Source organism: Cajanus cajan, chromosome 3 (genome assembly GCF_000230855.2).
Source record: "Cajanus cajan strain Asha chromosome 3, NIPB_CcT2T_4, whole genome shotgun sequence".
NCBI lineage: Eukaryota > Viridiplantae > Streptophyta > Magnoliopsida > Fabales > Fabaceae > Cajanus > Cajanus cajan.
In genome coordinates this window covers 75394952-75412692 of record NC_138519.1, presented here as the reverse complement: position 1 = coordinate 75412692, position 17741 = coordinate 75394952, and the positions used below count along the sequence as shown (strand labels likewise).

General features: G+C 32.4%; 2 protein-coding genes across 3 annotated transcripts; both read right to left on the bottom strand.

Moving 5' to 3' along the window:
- Window positions 1-9875: 9875 nt before the first annotated feature.
- Window positions 9876-12673, bottom strand: LOC109790729 (expansin-A13). The gene is made up of 2 exons (XM_083071332.1): window positions 11469-12673; window positions 9876-10347 (listed from the first exon to the last, which is right to left on the bottom strand). Exons 1-2 carry the CDS (start codon window positions 11957-11959, stop codon window positions 10038-10040), a joined length of 801 nt encoding a protein of 266 aa, XP_082927458.1. The 5' UTR covers window positions 11960-12673; the 3' UTR covers window positions 9876-10037.
- Window positions 12674-12985: 312 nt separating this feature from the next.
- Window positions 12986-16366, bottom strand: LOC109803020 (protein REVEILLE 2). Of its 2 annotated transcripts, XM_020364475.3 has the most exons (7): window positions 16076-16366; window positions 15592-15968; window positions 14900-15034; window positions 14681-14792; window positions 14497-14558; window positions 13926-14318; window positions 12986-13644 (listed from the first exon to the last, which is right to left on the bottom strand). In XM_020364475.3, exons 2-7 carry the CDS (start codon window positions 15601-15603, stop codon window positions 13273-13275), a joined length of 1086 nt encoding a protein of 361 aa, XP_020220064.2. In that variant the 5' UTR covers window positions 15604-15968; window positions 16076-16366; the 3' UTR covers window positions 12986-13272. The 2 variants fall into 2 exon arrangements, with proteins under 2 accessions (XP_020220064.2, XP_082927457.1); XM_083071331.1 differs by having other exon boundaries at window positions 15592-16366.
- Window positions 16367-17741: the final 1375 nt, after the last annotated feature.

The window sequence follows — 17741 nt, the reverse complement described above, 5'->3', positions numbered from 1 at the left end:
ATAAAACAAGATGAAAGGGTTCAAGTTCAACATCCATTAGTTTCTCACTAATTCAGATGGAGAAGAAAACGACTACAAGCTCAAAATCAATTAGGTGGATGAATAGGAGCTTTCATTAGAGATAAGTTTGGCAGGAGGAAAATTATTTCAAGATCTGAAAGCGAATGGCAACTACCTCGAAATAATTGGAACAATGCAACTATGCATGCAATTGGTTTTGGATATCATTATGCTAATCATTAATGGTACAAGGGAGTGGTTTGACTTGTTAATCGAAAGTGTTTCCTGTGAGGCCAGCATACCCACCAAATTGAATGGATATATATGCACTTGATAAGATATTATGCATGCATTTGTTTTGGCAACTTTAAAAGCGCCTGATCTAAACTTGTTCATGGATTAGTCTTGATTATAACATCTAGTGGATTAACGTCTGTGTTTATCCTTGATAGGATTCAATTAATGGATAACTAATCAAACTTTGACAAGAACGTAACCAATTAGTTTATCTTTCTCAACCTGATGCCTGTGTCTATTACCCCATATGACATGTTACTTCAGTTCGTGGTTGTTGATGATATATATATATGCATATGCTAGAGTAGCATTGACTAGTCACAACAGAAGTTGAAAAATCCTCTATTGTTGTCACTTGTCAGTGATGAAGTGCCGAGAAAAACCAGCCAACACTGCCTAACACAAACAGAAGAAACGTCAAGGGCAATCACACGAATGCTTATTGCTAACCCTGCCATTGTGGTTGCTCTTTTCCAACCTTTCCCTATCTGTTGTTCACACCCTATGAAAATGGTTTCAACAAAAGCCCCTTGAAAGGGATTGAAGGAGGCATTAGAGTTGAGACTAGTTATGAGGAAATTAATTAGTTCACCAAAATTTGAAGCTGATAGGGAGCATGTGAATGGCCTCATTGTTAAGAACATTTGTCGAGAGTGACATGTTGAAATAAGGCACATCTGAGGGCATGTGGATGTGTTTCAATTGAGTGGTCTCAAAGGGTATTTCATTTCATAGATGCATATTGAATACACTGAACACATGTAATGATAATGTATAGGGTAGAGTAGCACATGTCACATGATATTGGAAGATGTTACAAGACATTATAGTGTAAGATAGTGAGGGACATGCTACAAAGGTGCTTATAGGCCTCACCATATGCCTTGTACTTTACTGCATGCAGGGTTATGTGATGGATCCCCTTGTCAGTTCCCAAACAAGTCCTTGGTGGGTTCCATTTCAGTGGACTTGTCTGCTGAAGACAGACATGATATGATTTCAGCCACAGGACCATTTTCTATGCTTTTGGTTGCTTTTCCCTGCACCCACCCTACCTATACCTTCTTTCCTATAAAGCATACAAAATACTATTGCCTTCATTCCATCTTTTCAAATGCAAAAGGCTAACATCCATTCAAATCCCTCATCACTTGCTATTTCCTCAACCCCTTTGCTTCATGTGTTTCCAACTTTAAAGCTAGGCCAATTGGCACCATATGCAAATCCCTCACATAACCTCTAAAATAAAATAAAATAAAATACTGAAGTTTTTTTAAGGTATTAAAATACTATATGTTGATCATTTAGTTAAAGATATGTTGATCTATCGGTTAAAGGACCGTAAATGTAAACCAAATTCAACTCCAAGTCTCCAATATGATATTTTTTTATCGCCTTCCATCCGCATATTTAATGCCGTTCTATCCTCGAGTTAAATTTGAAATCATTAGAATATTCATAATAGTTGGATGCGTATCTTACATGTAAAATAATCTATCTTAATTTTTCTCTGGGAGAAAATTTAGGTGACATAATTTTAAATTTGTATATTATATAATGTCATTAGTTTCTTGTATAATTAAGGAAAATTACTAGAGGTAAAAAAAAAATTTAGATGTTTATACAATTTCACAAAACTTTGAAAGATGGGAGACTGCCTGTATAATTTACTCAAATTTATACCATCAATCAATAAAAAATAACTGTTGATATATATATATAGAGAAAAAATTATTATATACATAACATTATCAATATTAAGATAAAATAAAGTTTCACATAAAAAAAATTAAAAATTTATAAAACACACATAGTATATTGGTTACGGATCTTTTAGGTGATGAACAAAAATAAAATTATTAGAATTTAAGTTCAAAATAAATAATATTTTATTATTGTAAAATTATCTGTGCAAATAACCTAATTAACTACTCCTCTAAAAGTGAAAACATGTCGAGAACTAATTTTTTTAAAATAAATATCTCAAAAGATATAACTCTCTCTTTTCGATAAATATATCTCATCAAATAAATCAATAAAATAACTTTAATAATGATATTAGAACTGAAGATTATTTGAATACAAACAAGATCTTATATCATTAAAATAAAAGAAGAAATAAAAATTTATAAAATATAAATATATTCATTTGATTCGAAACATTTTAAGTAATGATCAAAAATAAAATTATGAGAGTTTAAATTCAAAATAAATAATATACTTTCATTTGTATATACAAATCACCCGATAAAAATAATGAGAAACAGTAACTCTTCTGTTAAAAAATATACAGTCTTAATTAAGATAAACATTATAAATAAGTAAAAACAAAACCTAATGGTGAAGGTTGTAATATATTATTGATTACAAAACATTACAGGTGTTAATGAAAAAAAGAAAAAAAAATCCGTAGAACTGAAAAGAAGTTTTAATTTGAATATGAAGAGCCAGGCCAAATGTTTTCACTGTTCATATTGAATCATAATTTTGGTAGGAACTTAGAAGACGTGTTCTTAAAGTTTTCACTCACAGAGAGCTAATACGTAATACTATTCTATATTATTATTTACTGACCCTTAAAATATTGAAATGGTTCGGTAGAAAGAAGTGTAATCATTTCTACATTCTGATATTACCAAACGTACGTGCATCTGAATGTAGTATACCTACACATAACATTGTTGTTGAATTTTAAGTTTACGCTATTTACACATTACCAAATATATGTTACCTTTTCATTTTGCGTAAATGGTTTGTTTGGACCACCCTAATTTTCACTGAACTAAATTTGTACCACCCCTTAACATTTTTATAGTGTGGTCCAAAGTCTTGGCTCACAAAAAGCTATATTATTTACTTTGGGTAGATGAAAATTATTAATTGTGCATTTAATTTTTTTTTCTACCTACGTTAGTAGATACCTATATTTCAATTTAAATTAATTTGACTTCTACTTGCACACTAAAAATTAGTATCAGAAGCATTTTTTGTTTGAGCTTCCTTGTTGAACCTGGAAAAGTAATACAGTAGAAACTCTTTAAATTAATACTCGGTAAATTAATAAACTCTCTAAAATAATAAATTTGTCCGGTCCCGACTTGGACCAATGTAAAAAATTGAAAAACTTCGATAAAATAATAAGATAATAATTTTCGGGAGATCCCTTTATAATTTTCGGTCCCAAGAAAATCATAAATTAATAATTCATAGAAATTGAAAAAAATATATTACACTCTAACACATTCATGTAATTTATATATGCCAAACTTGCTTAAGAATACATTGAACACATTTGTTCCTCTTGTTTACATTTAGTGTACTTCAAAAATCATTATTGATTTCCAATGCATATGTACTTCAAAAGTCATTACGTATTGATTTTCAATGCATATGTACTTCAAAAGTTACTAATTTACGTTGAGTCTCAATGTTCGTTGCAACGTAATTCTAAAAGACATAGACTAATTTGTCTTTTTATTTGGTATGTACAGTATAATTACTTAAAAACTCTTTAAATTAATAATTATTAATTTATCAATAAATTAATAACTCTCTAAATTAATAAATTTCTCTGGTCCTGACATTATTAATTTAAAGAGTTTCTACTGTATATGAAATTTTTTTTAATCAATAAAAAATATAATAACGACAAAATATCTCAACTCAATATAATAATCAATGATTCAAAGTAATGTAAACTATGTAAAAACGAATGGTATTGTATATATTTAAATGAGTGAATAAATCATCAACTCAATTATAAGGATTACTCTTCTCTCTAGTTGTCTTTAAATTAATAAAATTATGTAATCTTTAAAGTAATATAAAAATTTATCAATTTAATTTCTAAGTTGATATATTTTAATGTTGAGAGATTAATTTGTAAAAAAAATGCTCCAAGGTCAATTATACAAAATCGAATCCAAATTTAACACAATCCAAATTTAACAAATATGGAAATAAAATGAGTGAACACAACTTCTTAGTATAATATATTAACTTTACATTATATAAGGACTCGTCATAATTGCTACACTTACAAATTAATTACTAGACTTAAGATTAACATGTAACAGTTCCTAGAAAACACTAATAATATAAATGTGCATATATACAAATTAAAGCCAACATGAAATAAAAGTTCCTCTATGAAAATACAACATCCCCAATACAAATATATATACACAGGAAGTCAAAACAACTAAAATGTAAACATAGGTTGTCGATCAAATAACATTACAAAACTACACAAAAGTAGGTTTTCAACAACATTGATGTCCAACAGTGTACACGTCAGACTCCTCAAGCCTAACCTTGTCTTACTCTCATGTAAACATAATCATTGCAATTCAACTACTAGAAAAACATGTAAGGATAAGTTAGAGTTCAAAAGAACAATCATACACCAAGTATAGAAATAAACAACTATTCTACAAACACCAACATGCATGCCAAATAGCATATACCTCATGACTTATATCATATCAACACAACATAAACACCGCAACATGGCATTCCACATCTTATAAGTTAGGCAACTTAACAACATATGATAATTCATATTTCATCGCACCAATGTCATTAGACAATCAAACCATACAACATATGAACAACACCAAAATCACCACATCATATGCACCACATCTCAACTACATGTGTTGTCATGCATTTACCTATGAAGATCTCTTACAACAAAGGTGAACAATCTAAACAGTTTGACCCTATCAAATCAACCGATCTTTTTACACTTGTTAGATCAACAACCAATTGTGATATCAATCCCTACAACATAATTTATTTGATGTCGTCATTTAAATTAGGAAAGTCTAGTACCACCGTCAGGTATAACATAGTTTGGGTGTGTGTCGACCATAACATTGACATGTATTAACCAAGTCATTTATGGATTTAACTCGTTAATTATCCTCGTGATATCACACATCTTTCCAGTAATCAATTAAGAGTTTAACCATTAACTTCATACCTTACTAAATATTGACTAAGAACCTAGAGGAGACTCAACAACCCACTCCAAGAAATAATGCCTACTCAAGGAGGGTTTTCCAACAACTAGGCTCAAGAGCATCACACCAATATTCTCACAATGGGATATCCAAATTTTGAAAATACCATTTCCTTTAGTCATGAGCCAATTAACAATCATGCCTAAATGTCTAAAGCACTCTCAACATCAATGTATCAATAGTTCAACAATGTTCGACATATCATGCCTAAAACATTCTTAGCATGACACCTCAACAATTTAATAGTATAAAATCTCAAATTAATATACATAGAAAAAATATCACCTATCAACATACAACATGCAATAGATTCATCCAACCTATCCATGTTCACCATTTAATAAAGCAAGCAACAAGTTTTCACAATGCATTCCACACTCGCTGCCATACACCTTGCACTTGACATCATTGAGACAAAGAGTTTTCTGCCTCATACTCACCAATGTCATTCATCTCATGCCTAACATGAATGATGTAAAAAACCCATATGCTCTCACGTATGATGCGAAAAAACCCACATCTGGCCCCATTTTAGATAGAGTCTCAACCTAATGCACGTATTGATGTCATTCCGTTGGTGCCCAATGTTAATCTAGGTAGAAATGATTCTCTCTCCTCAAGCTCGACGCCATTCAACTTAACATTCAATGTGACTAAGTTAGAGACAATTCTATCTCTTCACACCCAATGTGAAAAAGACGAAGGGCTCCTAGTTTGAGTCATGTTTAGTGCCATGAAGGTGTGCTTGGTGTGATGGTGAATTCTACACTTGTATATTCACAAAAATGGTTCACTCCACCTGATACTCAAAAGATACCAAGCATGTAATGTAATATATCATTTATATACACCATTAGCAACTTATTCTACCCCAAAATAGCAATATACAATAACAACAACCAAGATCAATCATCAAAATTCACCTTCATAAGTTCAAAACACCAAGTTTCAACAATTAACAATCCCCACCTTAGAATCATCCATAAAATCACGCATTCAATGAATTCAAGGTACATGCAACTCAATCATCTAACAAAGACCCAAGTTTTAGCTTTCCTTACCTCAAAATTACATTGGAAAATAGGAAGAAAAGAACTTTGAGCTCCGGGAAGCTTCACACAACACCTCTACTACTTGATTCTCAACTCCAATAGCTTTGAATCACCACTCTACTAATCAACAATGATCTCTTATTCATGCTCGAGAAGCTTAAAAAAAAGATAAAGATTTTCACAATCTCATAGCTCATCTTTCTAGTTTATCTCTCTAGGAATCTTGAGAATGAACTTATGAAAACTCAATTCTCAAAAGAAACCTTATATATTTCTCCCTCATAGTCAAATTGGACATCTTTCCTAAGAAACCCTCTAAAACCTAAAATTAGAGTTGTCAAAATGGACCACCTGGCTTGCTCAACCTAGCCAACCACGAGTTGGCCAATAGGTGGGCCAACCCAATTTGACTCACCTTTTAATGAGCTTACAAAAAATGAATTTGATCCAACCCACCATAGGTTAGTAGGTTAAATAAATGAGTTGACTCACTTAATTTAAAAAAAAATAAAAGAAAATTATTTTTTCTAATGTTTAGCACTCCAATAGTTCCAGCCATAATCTTTTTTTTTAATATTCATTTTGAAAATTTTTGTTTTAAATATACGTCTAGCCAAAAATTCATTTTTTAAAAATAAAAAAATTTGTCCAATCAAATTTGTTTGTGTGTGTGACCTTCGTGGGTTAGGCTCATTGGACTGTGAATTTTTTTTATGTCAATGGGTTGTGGCCTGTAGGTTTGTTTTTATTTTTATTTTTTTGCATTAGTGGGTTGGTGAGTCAGTCACCATGGGTTGAACTCGAATGTGCTAGATTCTTAGTGGGTTAGGATGAACTTTTAGCAGTACTAAAATTTGTATAAAAAAATTAGCCCAAACCTACTCGAACATGTGATGGGTTGGGTTAGCTCCCGAGTTATGACTCATTTTGACAACTCAACCTAAAACTCTTCAAGAATTTCTTAACTTTTAGAGTTCCTCAACACTCAATCCCAAAATTATCACAACATATAATTATTGATAAAAACACCAATAATTAACAAAAAAATACAATGTTACACATTACATGTATTTCAATAAAACATTATATTAGACAAAACATAATTTAGTAATCTAAGAAGTTATATTATTAATACATAATTATTTAATAATTATTAAATATAAGATGTGGATTAAATTGAAATGATCCAAAAGATAAATCGAACTTGCCCTTAAAATACACCAAATCTAATTTGTTAAATGTAAATTCATCGAAAATTCGTTTAAATTAACTGGCTAAATTAGTGAAATGGAATGAATCATGAACACCCCCTATTCAATAGGGGTTACCTTTTCCAAAAATAATTACTTATAATAGATACATGAATATAATAATCAATATAAAAATAAAACAAAATAAAGAGAAGGAGTCACAAATCAATACTTTCCCTAATCAAGATGTTAAATGTACATGATAATATGAAATCAAATCAATCAATCCAATAATTTGTTTGGGAACTAAACTGGTCTATCTTTTAAACCGTTCTTTGCTTAACTTTATTGTCATAATCATTTAAATACATCAATTTTAAAACCTACCACTTTGAGTGATTCAAACTTTGTTTATTGTAAATAGAAAGTTCAAGACAGGTGAAATTCGGAATCGACAAATCCAACTCAAGTGGACTGAGCCCACTTAAGAAGCATGCCTTGTTTTCTTAGAAGAGTTAAATTTAAGATTTTACTTGATTAGATTTAAATTCTTTACCATTCAATCCAAGAGGAATTACAATTTATTTTAAAATGTTATTTATAATATATGAAAATTAAGATACAATTTGTAGTATTATTACATCAACTGCCAAGTCAACTTAAACGTCAATTTCGTGTTCTCAACTCAGCATTTTGCTTAAGTTGTGTTCATACAATTTAACCTTTTAGTTTTTATTTGTTTAAATATTTTAAAGTACGCTTTTAAGAGATTAACAAAAATGAGCTACTTTAAGTAAAATATAAGTTCGGAAAACTATCACACATTTCATATTCTTTTCATCAAAATTTATTCCAAAACACCAATAACGAAATCTGTCTAACATATTAGTTAAGAGAAAAATACAAAAATTGGTACATTCCTTCCATGTGTCTATATCTAATTTCACTAACAAATTTGTGAGAACATATATGTCTGCTTAGCAATGTTAGCATAAAACCATCATTTCGTTAAGCCTGTCTACGTTAGGATTGAGTCAAAAGATAAATTAGACTTTGAAACTACATCAAAAGTTTGAATTCAAACTTTAAAATATAAACTATTATTGAACTTATTACAATGTTGGTTTGTACTATGTTTTATTTGTGATACCCAAGTGGGAGGTTTGGCGTAGTTTTCTCATTCTGTTTCCCTATCTCTTATTGGTATTGTTGTCACCTTTTTCTTGGTAGTTGTCTAATTTGGTCTTCAAGATATTCCTTGTAACCTGACTGAAATCCAACTAAGCCCAACTCTAAGCTCGGCACGAAGCTTGTAGTGAATAAGCCCATCTCTAAGCCTGCCACAAAAGTTTAGGGTTTGAGCCCAAACCTAAGCCTGGGGCTGTAAAAAAAATTGTGTCATAATCCATGGCCTAAACTAAATTGGGGGAAAATATAAGGATGGCAAGTGGCTCAGAACAAACCCACAAAATTATAAATGTTAATAATTACTTTCATACTGTACAATATATATATGTATATATATATATATATATATATATATATATATATATATATATATATATATATATTATCGAGTTTGTAAATCAACTAGCACAAAATGTTTTCATAATAATTTTATCTATCTCAAATAAGTTTGCCTTTTGAAAAGACTTTCATATAGCCTAATATTTGGTTTGCCTTCTCAAATTTTATGAAACAATGTGTTACGAAGAATGTGATAATAAAAAGGAATATTTGTCGGTAAATCCTAAAATTTAAATGGTCAAACTATTATATAATGGTCATGGTTTAACATGTGGATTTTTTAATCAAAGATTTATGTTAGGTCTCTACCTTGGACATGAAGTCGCAATTGGAAATACTACTTTACTCCTATAAGAATAATGAATTATACCTCTTTAACAATATAATCTAATCTAATCGATTAAAAGAAAGACTAATTAATTTAGGTGATTTGATTACTTCCCTTCATTTTTTACATGCTGCAGTAAATCTACTGGGAAGTGCAATGGAGTTGGAGTAAAATCAGAGTTACCGTGATGGGGTTGTGTGATCTATGGCACATGATTCACATCATCAATGACAATAATAGTTTGGGCCATTTGAAGAGAGACCCACTTACCCTGTTGGATATAGGATCACTGAGTTGGAATTGTTGGACCATAGTGATGATGGCATGCTTTATGATAGAGTTGTTTATGGTTGTATATTTTGTTTTTGACCTTATATGTGAGACTTTAATATTTTTTTTAATATACATGTATATTATTTGTTTTACTTTCCAAGTTTTCATATGTATCACGAGGTGGTGATAGAAGCCACTTTTCCATTAAATTTATTAAAGCTAGGAAACACCCCCAAAAGATTTTAGCATATTGAAAGAATAAGTTACATGTGTTTGACAATCCTAATTATCAAAACTTTTTTGGGAGGGGAATGGTCCCTCCAAACAAAATTGATTGGTGACTGAATTAAGACTCAAATTGCTTGCCTTGAAAAGATTGTCCAAAGGTCCAATCCTTGGGAGCAACATTGTAAGATGTAAGAGTTATGCCATCACTAGCAGTAACCTCAAAGGAAAGAGGTTGGTTCTGTAGTAAGGCATTGACATGCCAGTTCTGACCCCAATTCCTACCCATGGGAAGCCAACCAGTTCTTGAACCCTTCACCTTCACACCAACAATGTCTCCCATGCCACCCACATTGCTAATCAGCAGCGAAATGAAGATTCCAGAACCATTAATTGTAAACCGGATCCCCCCTTCCCTTCTACACTTTATCCTGTTCCAAACACCAAATCCACAGCATTCTAATGAAAATACAAATGACCAAGTTTCCAATTTATAATTTTTTATTTTAACAGAAAACAAGATTAGATCAGGATCAAATTTAAAAGCATCTTGAATTTGGCTCCTCTAAAAAGGAAGATCATAATAAGAAAATAAATTGTATTATAGTTATTCATGAAAAATTAATGATTGTTATCATGATAAAATATGTGCACATGTCACTCATTATGATTAAGTCGGTTAATTATATTATACAATAAGCACTTTGCCTTTATCTCAAGGGAATCAAATCAAAGTTCCTTTACTAGCTATTTAGAATGAAACCCATGCAGGCTATACTCGTGAGCCTGCTTGGTATCCATTTTTATAAATGAAAAAAGTATAGAAGTTGACTATCATTCTATCACTAACTTATTTAATTTTTATAGTAAAACTTACCATAAACAAATAATTTTTCTCGTTCTCGTATCTAATGATGTTTAAATATTTAAAAATTGTTGGTGATTTGAAAATCCAAGATCTAATTAATACTTTTTCTACATCATACCCTTATTCCAAATGAAGAAAAATAATGTCGCGTTAATAACAACAGTGCATGAGAAGAAGAGAGAATTAAATTAATTGGGAAAAACCGTAAATATTATTTGTAATTTATGATTTTTAGTTGGAAGAGAAAACCAAATAAAAGTATTCTAATCTGAATAATACATAAATTCTTTATTACAACATTTTATACATCAACCTCAAACATCTTCAAATTATTAACAACTTAATTCTCAAAGTAAAGTGTTGAGAACAGAATAAGAGCCTGTTTATAATGTCCAACAAATTTTATGACTTTTTAAGAGTGTGTACTTTAAAAAGAGTGTATTAGGATTTAGAGAAGGACATTATTAAGTAATGTAGATCATCTTCAAAAATAAAAATGTAGATCATGAAGTAGTAGTCTAGAATCACGAAACTCTTTATCATGAGACAAACAAGAGACAATTTTAATTTAAAAAGAAATAATATCCTTGTGAAAAATTATCACCAAGAATCAGTTTGTTATTTTAGAGAATGTTATAAATGCTTTTGAGATTAAACAAAAATGCTCCTATCAAATCAATTTACCTGCGATACTCCACCGGCATGTTGCCGGTGCCGGCCTTCCAGATTGCGATTTTCTCGAATGTCTCAACGGCCACCACGAAGTGCTGCTTCGGAGGGTTACAGTGTCCGCCAAGACTCTCCGCGTCGGAACCGTAGTTGGGGGCGCAGAAATTGGTGGCCGTCACGGTCACCGACGTGCCGGGGACGCACCACCGCCGGTCGAAGTCCGACTCCTCCTCCCGGCACCGCAGCTCGAAGCAGCCGCCGCAGATCTGGCCGCGCTCGAACAGGGCCTGGCTGAGGGCGGCGGTGGGCAGGCCCTGGTGGAGGTCGCCGTAGCCGCACGCGCCACCTACCGCGTCGGCGGCGGCGGTGTGGGTGGCCTGCGCGTAGAGCCACTGGGCGGGCGGAGGAGGGTCGGAGTCGGAGAAAGAGTAATTGGAAGTGTCGGCTGAAGTGAGGAGTGTGAAGAGATAGAGAAGAATGGTTGGTGTTTGTTGAGACATTGACATTTTATTTTTTGCTGCTGAGTACTGCTGATCTGAGACTCAGACAAAAGCTTTCTATCTTTCTCTCTTTCTCATTCTTCTGCTTTTTTTTTTTACTGCGTTCATCATCTTCTTTTTACTGAGTAATCTACTGCTGCTACTACACTTTTCCATGCACCTACACTTTCGGAATGCCCCTCTCATTGCTGTCAGAGTAACTAAACCCAAACTTGTTTTTGGTTCTTTTCTTAATTTCTTATACATAAAGGAGGGGAAAAGCCAATACACTTTCTTGCTGCCCCTCCCATAAAAGTATCAAGTTTACCAAAATAAATAATGTGTATAATAATCTGGTGCAATCTCAAAAAATCAAAATCGCATTTCTATTATAAAATATATATAAATGATAGAAATCACCCTGAATTTGACCCTGTTTTTTTTTTTTTAATGAAACCTACAACTTTATAACAATTGACTTAAAAGGTCAAGGCCCATTTTATTCCTTGTAGGCTACACTTTGGGTTTGCATTCATTCACGAGTTTCCTTCAGTAGATTTATCTTCTTTTACCTATTTATTAGGTTCTAAATAAGAATCTCATTCATTGTCTATTTATTATTCTCTGACCTAGTTATGGTATATAATATATACGCAGTATGCAGAGACCACCCTAACAATACAATTCTGTTTGGATTGACTTCGTAATAATATAATCAATTAAAGTCTACCTATTTTACCCATGGTATAAGATATTAGCACAAAATATCCATAATTAAAAATTGTTATTATCTTTTTATTTATCAAAAACTGTAATTGCACACAAAATGATTATTCTGAATAACTTGATTAAAATATACAAGTTATTACTTATGTTAATGTTGATACTAAAATCAATCTATTTGAAATTTCATATTCAAAATTCATCGATGTCATCATGAAAAAAAAAAATCTCATATGTTCGTAGCATTTATATTTTATTCTTTTAATGGATTAAATGAAATTTCTTTTTTCCAACCACATTATTTTCATTTGCGGTAAATATTAGAATCAATGAAGCCTATCAACGAGTAGGGTTTATAAATCATAAGCACTGCACAAGTATGTGAATTACACTTTGAAGAATCTTACGGAGCATAAAAATTTGAAAAGGATAAACACTAGATATAATTCACAGTTGAAAGTCAAAAAAATACCAAAGGCAGGTTTATGGATTTCAACAGCTGGAGAATGCGCAATGCAACAGAAATGCCAAAACTTTGAACTCCCCCTTTTCCATCCAGCTCATAATCTCAAAGGGAACAACACTTGATGAAGAAAAACCCCATTGGGGTAGGTAAGCTACAACGAAAGGTCCATGCATTGCTCTTCTCTATCATCATCTGTCACAGATGAAGACCTGTTTTCTCTCCCTGCCATGCACCTCTTATATGGCACAAACCCTTTCCCACATCTTTCAGGTTTCACTCTCACCTTTAGCTGAGATATGGCTGATGTTTCACATGGTGTGCTGTGGCCAACAAGTTCCAATTTTCCATCCCCCTTGTTTATGTTTGGAGGTATTGGTTTGCATGCCTCAATTGTTAGAGAAGAAGGTTTGCAGGTATCCGTTACCGTTAGAGTCATTCCAAAAAGTTTGAAAGTCCGTCTGGAAGATTCTTCCGATGTGTCTTCTTCGATGGACACACTTTCATTTGGAGGAAGCTTGAATTTCTAAACATTGAGATCAAACAATAACATAAGATCGTATGTCATTCTTTTCAAGTTACTCTAGTGATGATATTGTAATCAATACAATGGAAAAAAAATACTACCAACATACCCTTTTAAACACACACTTACTGCTTGGTTGACATTTATTAAAAATCACAAAATGGGTAGGTCTCTCACATTATTTAGTGTGTCTCCTGATTTTGTAATTTTCAATAAATTTTAACCGATAAAAAAGCATGTAGTAAGGGGAGTCTTCTACAATAGAATGGATTGGGAAGTACCATGAGAGGTTTCTGATCATGAGATGAGTCAGTGTTTAGGCCAGCTTCCTCGGACGTTGTTTTGGGTTCAGCCTGGGTAAAACTGCTTGTATGGACGCCGCTAATGGATGACATGGGAGACAAACTTCCATTTGGTGTGTCTGAATCAGAGGAGCCAAGGCTGTCTGAACCAAGTGCAGATAATACTGATTTTGGAGACTGGTTTTCTTGATCAAAATCTGATGACTTTAGAGAACTAGACTTCATAAGTTCTCCTGGGATCAAAATTTCCTTATTAGGAGCCTCAACTAGCTTCCGAGGGTAAGGATGCATCGGCTTTCGCTTCGGTCTTGGAGGCGGAATTTCAATTGATTCCACTGTTTTTGTAGTGTTCCCAGTAGGGTCGCGAAGAACCTGTCATCAAGTTAAGACAAAGGAATTAGAGTGAATTCAATGACAAACAGATGAACCCTTCAATCCCAAAGAAGGTTGCACTTTGGATATACTAGGGTCATCAAAATCTTAACTTAGTTTGACGTATGGTTTATGGTAAGTAGAAAATTTGGCAGCTTATTAAAATTGAGCAGTAAACCTTAGAAAAAAACTTCTGAGCATGACTTCGAATCTGAACAGCAGTCTTTGTGCCGACATGTTCTGTCGTGAAAATAAAGCATCTCAAAATTTAGAAACCAAGCACAAGCACAATCATACTCTTTCATTACTCATTTTCTCATAGCATTCTTGCCTAAGATATGGAGATTCGAAAATAATAATACCTTCAATACGTCGCCAGGCCCGGCCATGCAGCTTTAGAGCTTCAAGGAACTTCTTATGCTCTTCATCGGTCCATCGCTCTCTCTGTTTGGTGATGGTATATGGTTTCCTCACCTATTGAAGAATAAACAAAATTGATCAAAATAATAAACACCAACACTCGAAAAATAGAACAATTAAAGTATGCAAGTGCCAATAAGACTTGAGAATTAAGGGAGAACCTTCAGAGCATAGTCATTCCCGCAAGAAAACTGATCATGAAGTTGAATATGTGTAACAGAATGCACTCCAGAACTCAAAGATACTCCATTTCCTAATGGAGAACCACTTTGTGATATGTTAAATCCATTTTCATCCTTCAAAGAGAAAAGGTATATCATCAAGGGAACCCAAAATTTTCATATATAATGGCCAATCAAACCAGAAATCATTCATCCACTAAGGAATCAGATACTTCTCAAGCGAATCTTTCATTCCACAAGAAGACAAGTAGCAAAAACACCTAAGAAATATTTCAAGGAAAAAGAAAAATAAACACCACAGTGAAACAACTCTTTTGATAAAGACAAGAATAAGTTTCATTTATAATCCCTTAAGAAGGCCCATTCTGCCAATAACTGTTTCCCAAAGTGAAGCATTCAAACTTTTCCCTTTTTTTCTGAAATGTGAAACGCATGCATATTTGGCATTTGAAATAGGCAAACCAAAACGCAATTAAGGTTCTCTCTTTTCCACCTTTTTCAGAAATAGAACTAAACATGTCCCACCCAAAACGAATACAATCAAGTGATCAACACTGAACCACAATCTCAGCCACCATTTAAAAATCAAAGTATAGTATCAAAAATCAATTATCAAACAAATCATATCAAACTCAAAAGGAAAACATAGCAGAAACATATACATCACATACTTGAATCGCCATAGCTGCAGAAACCACTTGTCAAGATCTTCTCCTCCCTTTTGACAGAGCCAAACTTCCTCAACTTTGCCCTCGAATACTACTACCCTCACTCACAACCAGATCGCAACACCCAAGTACTAAAACTCCTCTTGCTCAATACAAATCCCCAAATAACAAAAGTACAACACAACAACAAAATCACATGTCCCACCCTCCCACCTCTCCTTAGAAAGCTAGAAACAGAATCAAACAAATTGTGCACAAAAATGGCCCACCTTGATCCAAAAGTCAATTCATCACACAAACAAGGCCTTGATTGTTCACTTCATCAACCACTAATCCACATCTCCAAATCACAAAACAAAACCCTCTCTATCCACAAGATCCTGTGATCAAGCACCATCAAAGGATGATAACAAAAAACAAATTAACCCCCTCCTCAACCAATAACTGCATGGATAAATATTAAAAATCCCAGAAGAAAAAATCCAACCTTTTCCAAATAGAAAGAGAGGCTTTTTCTTGTACCACTACAATTTAGTAGCAACAAAAACATAAGCAATGAAAAATCAACCAAACAAAACAAGACCCCCCAAGGAAAATGGTTTTTTCTGAGGGAAAAAAAAAGTTTTTTTTTGTTGGGTGTGAAATTTACAGAAAAAGGGAAGAGAAGTGGATAATAAGTTGGAAGTTAGAAGAAGTGAAAGCTCAGACACAGAACAGGGCTTGTGATTGTGAGGGGAAAAAAAAAGAAGGAGCAACGAGGAAGTGACACGTGAGATGTTGAACTTGTATTTTCTCGCAGGAAAATTTGAAAAAGTGTTTTCATTTTTTTTTTCCGACATCGAAATCTCGAGTATTCGAAGGAATCTTGTGGCTGACGTCGCGAGTTGTCTCGGACACGTGGCGCACGGTCGTGGACCCTGTTTCTAAATCTAAATTTTGTGATTAAAAATTCGGTGGGCGAAGAAAAAGCGAGAGTGTAAGCACTTTGTGGATAATTTCGAACACGTCACACTCGCGGGTGAGGGTGAAGCAACACGCTACTCGCGGGTTGGAGAGCGCCACGTGTTCACTTGCACAGTGCACAATTAAAGTGTGGCCCATGTTTTTCCCCCAAAAAACAGAAACAGATAAATGCCATTATTTATTAGCTTCTGTTCTAATATTCTCTCTGTCTTCTATTTGTATTTGTATGGATCTAAAAAATATCTATTTTATCTGTTTCCTATTTATTTACATGAAAATAATAGTCCTCCATAAATTAAGAAATATAATTAATCTTTTTATTAATTTTAATTTATTTATTGTAACTTTTTAAATATTTAGTTAAATTGAAAATAATAAAAAATATGTTCTATTAAATTATTTTCAAAAAGTACTATAATTATAATTAAAAGAACTAAATTATTATATTTACTTTGACTTATTATTTAAAACACTACTTATTGTTAACTTGATTGTTAAAATAGTTTCTTGACAAGTAATTATAAAATTTGTTTTACTTATTACAAAATTATTATTTTCCCTGTGGCTTTTGTTGCCAAAGTTGACTATCTCATTAACATTAAGTTATGGTTACTTTTTCTAAACTAAAAATGAGTTGCTGGAACTAAATCAGAAAAATAGTCTTTTCCCTTTTCAATTATTATAATGTTCGGAATTTTAGAAAACTTGTAAGTTCAACCAATTTATGACACTAAAAAACTCAAAAAGAACCCCAGTATCTAGCTATAATGCTTTATTTTACAACATGTTCAAGAACTTAAAAGGGTAGTACCTAGTAGGATTTAATTGTATTTGACTCGGTAGTTAAATAAGTTGTTGCCTCCCAAAAAGATTTTTAAAATATGAGGCAAATCGAGAGTTTTCTCTTTAAAGCAAAAGGGTTCAAAAAAATCTTATCCCTACCTACGAAACAAGTTAAAAAAATACGTTAAAATAATAATTATTTAACAAAAAAATTAATACCGTATAGCTACTAAAAAATATATTAGTATATATTAACAGAAAAAAAATGAGTTTTTAATTAATTAATATTAAATAATGTTATAAATTAAAATCTTATTCTAAAAGTAATTATAAAATTATAAATTTAAGCTTTGGTCATAAACATTGACATATAATATAAGACAATGAGTGTTTATAGAAAAGGTTAG

Bases quoted from the DNA above. Each gene is read 5' to 3' on its own strand.
- LOC109790729 (XM_083071332.1), bottom strand. From the start codon at position 11,959: ATGTCAATGTCTCAACAAACACCAACCATTCTTCTCTATCTCTTCACA. The intron at 10,348-11,468 runs GTAAATTGATTT...TGTTTGGAACAG, and splicing joins ATGCCGGTGGAGTATCGCAG to GATAAAGTGTAGAAGGGAAG.
- LOC109803020 (XM_083071331.1), bottom strand. The intron at 14,319-14,496 runs GTTTACTGCTCA...ACTTGATGACAG, and splicing joins CTCAGAAGTTTTTTTCTAAG to GTTCTTCGCGACCCTACTGG. The intron at 13,645-13,925 runs GTACTTCCCAAT...CTCAATGTTTAG, and splicing joins ATGATCAGAAACCTCTCATG to AAATTCAAGCTTCCTCCAAA.